Genomic DNA, 11,740 nt, shown 5'->3' with positions numbered 1-11,740 from the left:
GTTTCTATGATTTATCAATTTAGCACACTCCGCTTGAACTGTATCTCTAGCATTCACCTCACTCCTACTTATCACCTCTTTTGGGCTTCAGCTTAAGCTCGCTTTCTCAGAGAAACTTCCCCTGATCCTCTCTCCCAGAGGAGGTTACATCTTCTAGACATATGCTCTCATTGTACCTTGGACTTTTCTTTCTACTATTCATCATAATTATAGTTAGCTATTTACTTGACATTTATTTGCCTGGCTAGATGGAAACTCCATAAGGATGTTTGTCTTGTTCAACAATGAATTCCCAGCACTCAGCTCACTGCCTGGGATAGAGCAGGTGTTCAGACATTTGTCGAATGGTTGAATGAATGAAAGACAGTGCGTATTAAGAATATAAAACATGATAAAAACAAATCCTTTACAGTGAGAACAGACCTTCTTTTTATTCATATATTGAGATAAACTGCAGAGACCGAAGGGCAAAAATTCATCACAAATCATTCCGCAGAACATTCATTAAAATTCAAATGCATTTTCTTTAACAGAGTTCTCACGCAGAAAATTTTATTTTGTAAGTCTGATATAACATTAAGCATTTTACAAATCAGACATTTCATTTGTGAATCTAATTGTATAATCTTGAATGCACTATAGACAAATAAAGTTAGATCTCCTTTACCAGTTTCACTTCATTTAACTTATACAAGGCTTCCATTAAAATTCCATCACACCTTGAAAATTACCTGCAGCTTTAAAAAACACATGATTTAAACTTTAAATGGAAAAGTCTTATTACGTAGCCATCCAAAAAACAAAAACAAAACCAAAGTAGGTAAGAAGCATTTCTTAATATAAATAAATTATAAAATACCATTTATGTTTCTTTCTTTGCATTGATATAGTCAGTCAACTCAAAAAGAATTCATCTTGAAATTGATGCTTAAAATACTCCAGTGTCACTAGAAAACCTCTGTTATTTTAGTGGTACCCTTAAATGTCAAAGTAGAATCAGACTGGCATGTCCTGACTCCTGTGTCAAAGCAAATAAGACGTGCTCAAATTCATGCCAGGTGTCATCACTGTGTAGTTACTAGACAGCTCGGCGACCAGTAGTCCCAGTTGTTAATAAAAACTTACCAAACTAGACACTTCAAGAAACACTTCTTACCCCAACATATTTTCACTGCTAGATACAGAAACACACAATCATATTTGAAGTATGGGCCTTGTAACAGGAACCTCTGTTTTAAAATCTGAGACGGATCAACGGAAAGAAGTCACACCAATGAAATTCTGTGGAATGATTTTCAAAGTTAGAAATAAAAATATCCATGGCTAATGGAAGCCCTGCTCTGTGCAAACATAGTGTGGTATATATTAAACAATCACACATTTGAGGTATTAGCTGGAAAAATATATATATATATACACCTATACATGGACACGTCCACAGAATATTCACAAGTCCATTGGCCCCAAAACCAGCAGATAATAAAATTATATGAGAACAAATCACATACCAACAGGAAAAAGTTACACCAAGGGAACTTACAAAAAATGTGTTTATATAATCCTTAATATAAGGAGTATGTTTTGAATTAATGTTTTGAGGGAAGATGTTTCCATTTATATGAAAGCTATTTAATAGTAATGGAAACCAAAAAGGAAGCCTGAATTCTAGGACTGTGTTGCCTGTCAGCTTATTAAAGGGATGTGTAAGAAAGAATTCCTTGAAGATCCTTCTACTCACTTTTTCTTTGTACTTAAAAATTAAAATCAAAAATGTTTTGTAGGTTATTGTTATACTACTCTTTCCTCTTTCATTGGTTTATAGAGAATGTTATAGATTTTAACTAGGCAATAGTCCAATGTGGCCAATAGCCATGGGTTTTCGGCTATTTAGTAAAGATTAAAATCCAGATTTATTGTTCATTTTCAGGAGTTTTTCTGTTCAGATAAGAAAAAAGATTATGATGCTTTCAGTTTTGCTACACTCAGCATGAAGACAGAGAGTAATATGGGTACTTCTGAACCTAAGCTTCATTTGGGGAAACTAAATGAATGCACAAATTCTTCTGAACCAGATGGTCCTCTGACATACTGGAAAAGATGGCTCATTTGGTTCTCAGGTCAACATCAAAAAATGTTTCATTGTCTTAACACAAGTAGGAGATTTATTTATTTTTAACAAAATATGTGGAGTTATGTTATTAATAATATATCATAGTTATTAAATAACAGCTGCATTTAAAACTATTACAGATCACCAAAGAGAAATGAAGAGGGTGATCGTTTCTCTCACCACACACCATTTTACATACTAGTGTAGCTGAAGATTTAACAGGAAGAAAACTTAAGCGTAAAAGTGCAATTACAGTGAAGGGCAGAAACTCCACATTCCTACTCCTGTGTACACCTGAGCTGACACGAAAGCAGAGTGGCTTAATGCAATGGCATATCTACTCTGTAAGGATTTACTCTACCAAGGCTCTATTATAAATAAAAATGCAATGATTATGAAACAAATACTTAGTTAAGCATTCAAATGCAATCTGTTCCCAAAATATATTATTTTTACATATTAGATGGATTAAAACTTGAATTTTTTCATTGAGAATGACATTCTCAGATTTGATCAAAATAAATTCTGAAGCTTATAAATGACTAGCACCAGTCTATTTAGGAACTAAGGAATCAAATGAGGAGGAGAAAAGGTAGTATTTACTTTCCCCCAAATCCTTGGGGATGGCAATGATGTTTGTAGGTATGTGTGTAAAAAGGGATAAAAATGTAAAGCATTAATAAATATAGTTGTGGCCAAACTTCTCAAATACCAGTTAGAACAGCTAGTAAAGCAATACTCAGAGATTGAGAGCTTTGAGGCAATGATTAAAATGAACAGTACAAGTTTTCAAATGAAACTGCAAAGCTCACGTAGCTAAAAATAAGATGGCAAAATGCTGAGCTTTTTATCAGAGGAGTAGAAAACATGAACATCTTCTATCTCAAGATAGTTAAAATCCTCTTACTTTGTAGAATTAACCCAAAATTCTAAGACACTTGGTTGGGCCTTTACACCAAATATATGACATTAAGGGCTTAATCTTTCCTTGCATACTTTATATGTGGCTTCAATTATCAGGCACTCGATCAGGTATTTCACACAGTTGTCCGAAAATTTTATTTTATCAAACACATTTCCCCGAACATTTTATGAAATGTGATGGGATGCAGCGATGCAACTGAAAATATAATACTGTCCAAAAGCCACATATGACTTCATAACATAGAACTTCACTTCACTTGATAACTTCATCTATCCCCTTAAAGACGAGATTAAGGGAAAAAGAATCACTCACTCAACAAGAGTTCAATTCACATTAGCATCAATCACAATAGTGTAAACTTCCCATTAAAGCTGGAAAAATAAAAGGCTGAAAATTTTTGTAAGATTTCTGATGTACATGAACTTTCAAAGTTAATTAGAATGCTATGACCTTATTTTATAAAATTCACTCTACAGGCTCAAGAACACATTTAAATTTGTATTTTCCTTTAGCACTTCTATTATTTTATTTCTTTAAATAAATATTTCTAAAAGAAAATTGGTTAAGCTGTCCAGTTTTCCTGGGACAGTATGTTGTTTAGTTTAACCCCTAATTCATTCAGGTATTTCTATAGATTCATCTGGACAAGGGGATATAAGAGAACGTTTTAAAAAGAATGATCATTTTAGCAGTTTTATTCAACAGGTGCTATAAAATTAACTACATTCAGAAAAAAAAATCTTTAAACAGAAGAACACTGCCACTCTAATTGGCATCCTCGCACAAAAAAACTACCAAAGACGCATTTGTGTTCCATTAACTGAGTATGAAGCAAAATCATTAAAATATGACAGCTTTTAAACGTAGACTAGAAATCAAATAGGTTCGTACTCAATATACAGGCACCAAAAACTTCAATTTCCATCTTATTTTTTTAATTTGTATTATGGATTGAATTACAGAGAGCTTATTCCTATAAGATTAATTGAATTACTCAATGGTGAATAGATTTTAGCTCAGAATTTTGTAAGGATAACTTGCTATAAATCACTGTTCTACCTGCTGCTATATTTCTGCTCACTGTTGCGTATGGCCAAACAGATCATGCTCTGATCAAATAAGTGTGCTGTAATCTACTTATATGTTTAAGAGTTGGCAATCAGGTTAAAAGGCACAAAGCTTCATTTTAGTAGTATTTTTTTTTTTATAACTCATTTGTAGAAGAACCCATTTACTTGAGATCCTGCTTAAATGATAACTAAGAAAGAACTAAAATTTCCATAAGGGGCAAAACAGGTGGGTCTTCATAATCTTAGCAGCCTTCAATGACAGGTATATAAACATTTGGGGGCCTTATAATTACTGGAATTGCAAATGACATAAATGCAATTTACTGTTACAGACCCTTTCCGTTTAATATCTACATAGCCATTTCCTCATAGTCTCTTTAAAATCTATCAGTATAGCAGTTCATTTCTATGCATGGCTTAGCAATTCATAAAACTAAATAGCAAACTGATACTCTACACCAGTTCATTTATCTCAATATATATTCTGGAATATATCGGCAATATTAAAAATATCAATCCCCTCTAAGCTGATAATGCTACAAGATTTACACAAAGTTAAACAGCTTTTGTTTTTTCTTTTCTTTTTGAAAAAATTTCATTGCTTAAACTCCACAAACATTCGACATCTGACAAGAAAAACGTAATTTTGTCATAGGACGTTTATTCTATCAGTTTAACTAAAGTGTCTCATGGAGCTAAATGCTGAAGGAATGTAAATAAAAACGTAGTAACCCATATGTACACAAAATGATCATTCCGGAAATATTTACATGACAAAAGGAAACATGGAGAATCACTAAAACTGGAAACTGCCACAGGTGTGATAATCCTTTCTCAAGACATTTTCAGTTAGGAGTAATGTAAGCTCTGAAAGTGAAAATAACTGCAGAAGCATAACTAAAATATTAATTTTAGTTTTCAGTTCCTTACTATTTAAAGGAGCCAGCAGGTCATAAACAGTCCAAGATTTCAGGGACCAACTATTCAGTTTAGTTTTTAACATCCAATCTTTTTCTTTAGCTCTCATGATGAAACTGAACTTACTTACGGAAGAAATAAAGAGTACACTAGAAGATATAAATACAATCCCAGTTCATCCTCCTTTATAAATACTGGTCAGCCGCTCCAATTCTTTACAGTTGTCCATGCTCAAGGCATCTGCCTTCCTTCGAAGCCGATCATCACGGTATACTTTTGCTGCATACTGCATATCTGTTTCTGTTAACAAACAAAAATATTTTGCTAAGTAGATCATAATTTAGGTCACCTAGTTATTTAACCCAAAATGATGTTTAATAGAAGCCTTTCAATATATTTCTATTAGCTGACTTTTTTTTTTTTTTTTTTTTTAAGAAAGAAACCCAAATATTACCCTTAAAAGCCTGTGGAAGCCTAGCGTGTAAAACCAAAACAGAGCTGTTCTGGGAAGGAAATGAAAATAAAATCCTATCAACTCTCTCACTCACTCCTGTCCCCAGATGGTTTAAAAACTACTGCTCTAGAGCATCATCTTGACCTTTCATCCTAAAGATATCTTATGCTATTCAAGCTTGCCTAGTGGTTGTTTTTGCTGTGACCTCTTGTTAAGGTTTCAGATTAATTCATTATGCCAGGATTTGAGTAGAAAAATTTGAAATCTTGTCCTGAGTTGGCTTAAATTAAAAAAAAAAAATCTTGAGGCACCTGGATGGCTCAGGAGGTTAAGCATCTGACTCTTGATTTAGGCTCAGGTCATGATCTCACAGTTCGTAAGTTTGAGTCCCCCATCAGGCTCTGGGCTGACAGTGCAGGGCCTGCTTGGAATTCTGTCTCCCTTTCTGTGCCCCTCCCATGCTAGCTCTCTGTGTCTCAAAATAAATAAAAATAAACTTTAAAAATATACATAAAAAATAAAAATTAAATTTAAAAAATCTTACTGAAGGAACACACAACAGAAAATGGCTTGCTACAGAATCATAGTAGTGGTATTAGGCAATTAAGTACTGAGACTTCCTTCAGTATGTGGATAGCATTACTAAAGAAAAGGAAATGGACTAGAAATCTTCCGGGAACTATTTCTTGCTATCTTCCTGATACTCTCCGTCATTTCACTCTTTATTAACACTTCCAACGGTGGGGGCACTTAGAAAAAAAAAAAATGTAGCAAGACTCAGAAAAAAGTCACTTACTGTCTGGAAAACAATGGCCAAAGTGAAGGATATCAGTCAGGACCACATTCAGAATAATACTCACAGTAAGAGTGTATCCTACTGGCAAAGATCTTTAGAACAGATCTATATTCAGTCAATCCAGCTAGGATTTAACAACTCAGTCAAAATCGCTTCATCCCTTTTATTTACAAATGAAGCATTTGTAAAATCCTTTTCATCCCAGATGAGGTTGATAAAACAAAGTTCACAGGGCTAGTCAAAGGCAGGGTCTAGATTCCAAGCCAAACCTCCAAACTGCTACCCTTTTATTCTTTCCATTACTTCAAATTACTGCTTATATTTTATAAAACACCTGTTTTATCAACCTAGAAATTAGGTAGTGTTAGAAGTGACTGCAGAACAAAAAAACCCTGGTAAAAAGAAATCTATTGGCCAACAAACTTTTTGATGATATCAATTTACAAAACACGATGAACTCATCCCAAGCAACAAGTAAAACATTTAATCAATGGATTAATTGATGTTATACCGAGCTCCTCCCACTTCCATCTTCACTTAGAACTCCTTACCCCTAGCTGTGCTGAATTTGTTCATTTCATTTTGAAATTTTCAAACCTCTGCTTAAGAGTACTACAATGAACACTCTAAAACTCTTAACACCTTGATTGACCAATTCTTTACCTTCTGTCAAATCTACTTTAGCTCTCTCAATAATAAAGGCTGTTACTGTTGTGGCAATGATTATTACATTATAAAATCTTTTGAGAGTAAGGTGCAGACATCATGACTTTTCATTCCTAAATGTTTCCGCATATTTCTCCTAAGAACAAGAGCATTCTCTTACATAACCACAATACAATTTTCAAATTCAGAAATTCAACAATAATATAATCCTCTTATCTAATGTACAGTCCATGCTCAAATTTCACCAGCTGTCCCAAGGATGTCCATTATAGCCATTTCCTCCGCTCTCCATCCAGGATCCAATCCAGGATCATGCATTGTATTTAGCTGTCATTTCTTTTTAGTCTTTAAGTCTTTAGTCTTTTTGTCTTGTTCCATTGATATTCTTGAAAGTAACCAAGTTGTTTTGTAAATAATGACTTATTAAAATCAGATTTTAGTTAAAACTTCTTTTAAAGTTGGTAACTTTAAAAGATACACATATAACTGTGTACAATATAGCCACAGACAACTTGGTAAACAGAACAGATTCAAGCCCATGAACATTAATACCAATCTTGCCAGATTATTAAAAGATGAAACTAAAGTATGCCAAGCAAAAACACTTGGTTTATAGTATGGATAGAATAAAAAAATAATTATAACTACCGTAAGTAATAATATTGAACACTTACAGATGCAAGATATTATGCTAAGTGTTAATATATATTATCTGTTATGGTCCACATTTTAATGATGAGCTAACTGAGATTTAGAGAGGTTAAGTAACTTGGCCTAGGTCACATAATGGTGGAGCCAGGATCTTATCTTGCAAGGCAGTCTCAGAGCATGCACTTTTACCATAACTATACACTATCTTCCACAAATATGAGTATCTTTTCCTTCCTTCTTTCTATTTATTCAGCCAATTTCCCTAAGGTAAGAGAATTTAAATATGCATAATCCAAAAATCACCCATCTGTGGCTGAAGATTAGAATTTGTATTTGAAAGGTAATATATCTAATGTGCTAGTCATTCTTTAAACACAAAATAAGCAGGTCTTTCTCATACATTCATTCTTATGAATTTATTAATTTTCATCCAATTATTTGTATATCCATCAAAAGTTTATGATATGCTGAGATATGCCAAGGATTGTACAAGGCACTAGCGATCAAAAAGTGAAATGACATGAAATAAATAAAATTTGGTATACGCTGCCCTTAAGACCTCCCACTAATGCAGTTTCTCAGTCTCAGCAATATCGGCATTTGGGGCCAGAGAACTCTTTGCTGGCGGGCACTGCAGGAGGTTTAGTGGCACCTCGGCTTCAGTCTGTTGGATACCAGCAGCAATCTCTTCCACACACACCCCCAACCCCATACTGACACAGTTTCCAGACATTACCAAACATATTGTGAAGCAGGGGCTAATCATTTCCAGTTGAAAACCAATAGTCTAATATAACCTTCTCCACACTGAGACCAGATGGATTTCACAGGCTCAGAGACTTGGAAACCAAGAAGGTTTCTAACTGCCACTATATAGATGAGGAAACCAAAGTCAGAGATAAGAACTTTCTTGGAAATATAGAAAGGTTATGTTTTATCAACTTTTCCCTAGTGGATGGGAGATGATAACTGCTACCATCTTTCTGGGCATTTACTACATGTCAAACACTTCATTGTCTGATTTAATTTTATGACAAACCCATAAAGTTGGTTATTATTGAGAAGATTATAGAGCACAGCGCCTGGATTGATTGGTTTGAATCAGAAACTACCTCTATGACCCTAGGCAAGCTATTAATCTCTCTGTGTCTCAGTTTCCTCGTATATAAAATGGGTATAACAACTTCACCATGTTGTTGTGGAAACTAAATGAGTTTATATAAAGTACTTGGGACAGTGACTGAAACATTAAGTATTATATAAATGACACTTAGTTCCTCCTCCCACTAGTCAGTATCATCCATTTCATACCTGAGGCAGGAAACTCATAAAGGTTAGAATATTTGGTCCTAATGACTCAACTACAAATTACAGAGCTAGGATTCAACTTTAGTCTGCTTAATCTCAAAGTCTACTTTATACGGTCTATATTATTATGTGTCACAGTCAGAAAACCAATAACCATAACAACACTAGGTTCACACACACCGTCTCTGCAGATTTTTATGGTTAAGCTTTTTACGGGTGGAACTGCTTCTTAAATTAAGAAAGCTGAGGCTGGAAAAGGCTAAACAAATTGATTAAGCGTTCCCAGGGACTTCATGTACAGAATAAAAGAAAACGAAATGTCAACAAAACTCATTATACATTAAGTGTTAAGTGCTTAGGCTAAATTAATGAAGAGTTTCAAACTTCACTCTGAACCAGAATGCATATTAAAATTGATGACATAGCGAATGTGCCAGAATTTTTTTCTTTCGTAGTGATACATAAAATAATGATGCATGTTACAATTGATAACATCTTAAATACAATGAAATTTGGTATTATTCACTTATTCAATCAAATATTTATTGATAACAATACAAATACCATTTATTAAGTGCTTTCTATATAAACTATGTGCTTATACTCTTATCAGGCCACGGGTACATCGGGTACATTAAAATGTATTGTCTTATTTAAGTATTGAGCTCCAATTATGTGCCAGGCAATTCTAGAACAATCCTTGAGTGAAGAAATCTACAATAATCAATTCCAAAGACTCTGAATAAGTTTTTAAATGTTAAACATTTCATAAACTTACTTTGTTGTCTTTCTTTCCAGCAATTATTTCGAATATTAGTCACATAATCTTCTTCCACACTCTTTTCTACTTTTTGTAATAACATTCCTTTATATTCATTTTTAAAGTCCTTGTTGACATAATAAACGACACCCAAGTTTTCTGTCTGCATTTTAATAGTTTGCCCTGATCCACTGCAAAAGAAATGCTTGATCATTCTTTTTTTAGTTAAAATTGTACATTCTGATGCTGCTAGTATAAACCAAGTTAACAAAACAATTAAAAATAATTAAAATGTTAATATTAGTAACCATTTATTTATATTATTTCAAATTGCCTAAAACCACCATTCATGTAATAAAAAAGTAATCCTATTTTAATATACTATGATCTTACAAGTTCTTTCAATTTTTAGTTAACTAAAATCTTATTTAGAAGATAGGAAAACTTATTTCTTATTTTTACACCAATCTGTTTTTAATATTGTAAAATCACAGGCAATATGATTTTACCAAGTCTCTTATATGTTCACTGTATTACACTAAAGTTTTCTAGAATGGATGTTGCATCAAATTTCCTTTATGTTCTGATCTCTTACATATAAAGTATATTATGGAAAAATACTTAATATAACAAAAAAGTAATATTTGCTTTTACTTAACTACTATTTTACAAACCAAAGAGTGAAGTTCTTTACCCCTTAATGATACGAACCTATGTAACATCAATTACAATTCTAATTTTGTCTTTCAAACTATTTTTTGTCTTTGATCTCTACATATTACCTATTACATTAAATTGTTATCAAGTTTGAATATAGTACTTCTTTGTCTTTATCTACGATGGAACAGAAATGTAAACTAACAAGATAATACAAATTTATCACTTGAGCAACTATTTTTTTAAATTAGAAATTTTAAAATCTGGTACACTTATAGTAATAGGAAATTACTTAAAAGTTGAAGAGAGCACAAGGCCCTTTAAAGGAAGCTAGATAAGAAACAATTTTTCTTGTAAAATTTCACATGGCTACTTACGATCTGGGATATAAGGAATAAGGAGGATTAGAGACCATCAATTGGCTTAATAATGACACGAGGATCAATACAATAATGGGCATCAGCTGGATAAACACAGAAAAACCTCCCTATAAGAAAATCATCAAAAAACAAGTTGTAATATAACTGTCAATAATCCAACAGTTGTCATATATTTTTAGAGGCAGAAAAGACATTTGAGATCATCTGGCTCGGTGCTTTCAAATCTGCCTGATCATACCAGCTTCCTGGAGTGATTCTTAAAAATACCACTTTCCAGGTAGAGATATGCAGATATGTAGATATTCTGATTTGGAAAACACTGACATAAACTGATCTCACAGAACAGATGAAGAAGTTCTCTCTCTTACAAAACAATTTTTCCCTTGAATTAGGGTGGTACATGAAGCAGATGAGTCTTTTAATTTCTAGTCTAGCGTTCTTTCCATTCACGTTTCTACTTCATGTAATTTAAGTGCTATGTGCAATTATGCAATTGGGTGTAACTACATTAGAACAAGGAAAGTAACTTCCAACTTGAGTTTTTCAGTATTAATTCTAAATTCTTTAGGACCAACAATGAGAAGTTTTCTTCAAAGCATGCACACTGCACGGGTATCTTCACCAGAATCAACACCAAACTCAAAGGTGTCCTTTTGCCCACCAACCTCTACCTTGACTTCTAACCCTGCTCCCTCAATATCCCTAAAGGACTTTCTAGTCTCTTGTGAATACCTCTGGTAAGGGAAAACCCATTACTTCCTCTTAAAACAACTTGCCCTATTTTCAGACAACCCTAATTGCTTTCCCTGAACTGAAATGTGCCATTTTGAGATTTCTAATCATATCATACACATACATCTCCTCTTTCTTCTTCTCTTTCATGTCCACTATGTCGATGCTGATGTTGATGGCTATAACCAGCTCGTCCATTTGAAAATGAATGTACGCTACCTAAAAAATTAAAAGCAAGGTAAAACTAAGGAGAGCGACTGTGATAAAAAAAAAAATTATATATTTTACATTTTTATTTAATTTTTAAAAATTA

General features: G+C 33.3%; 1 protein-coding gene across 3 annotated transcripts in view; it reads right to left on the bottom strand.

The window, feature by feature from the left end:
- Nucleotides 1-405: 405 nt before the first annotated feature.
- The window catches only part of DNAJB14 (DnaJ heat shock protein family (Hsp40) member B14), a 50,416-nt gene continuing 39,081 nt past the window's right edge, over nt 406-11,740 (bottom strand). For 2 of the 3 annotated variants that reach the window (XM_039217946.1, XM_039217947.1), the window contains 4 exons: nt 11,552-11,646; nt 10,693-10,802; nt 9,677-9,849; nt 406-5,323 (listed from right to left, as the gene is read on the bottom strand). In XM_039217946.1, coding sequence (XP_039073877.1) covers nt 5,199-5,323; nt 9,677-9,849; nt 10,693-10,802; nt 11,552-11,646 — 503 coding nt within the window. In that variant the 3' untranslated portion in view covers nt 406-5,198. Of the gene's footprint in view, nt 5,324-9,672; nt 9,850-10,692; nt 10,803-11,551; nt 11,647-11,740 lie in introns of all 3 variants that reach the window. The other variant, XM_039217945.1, reaches the window with a different exon arrangement.

The sequence above is a fragment of the Hyaena hyaena genome, unplaced genomic scaffold (assembly GCF_003009895.1).
Source record: "Hyaena hyaena isolate Hyena2069 unplaced genomic scaffold, ASM300989v1 scaffold_722, whole genome shotgun sequence".
Classification (NCBI taxonomy): Eukaryota; Metazoa; Chordata; class Mammalia; order Carnivora; family Hyaenidae; genus Hyaena; species Hyaena hyaena.
Note: the sequence above shows the minus strand (reverse complement) of the source record. Positions and strands in the feature narration are given on the sequence as shown.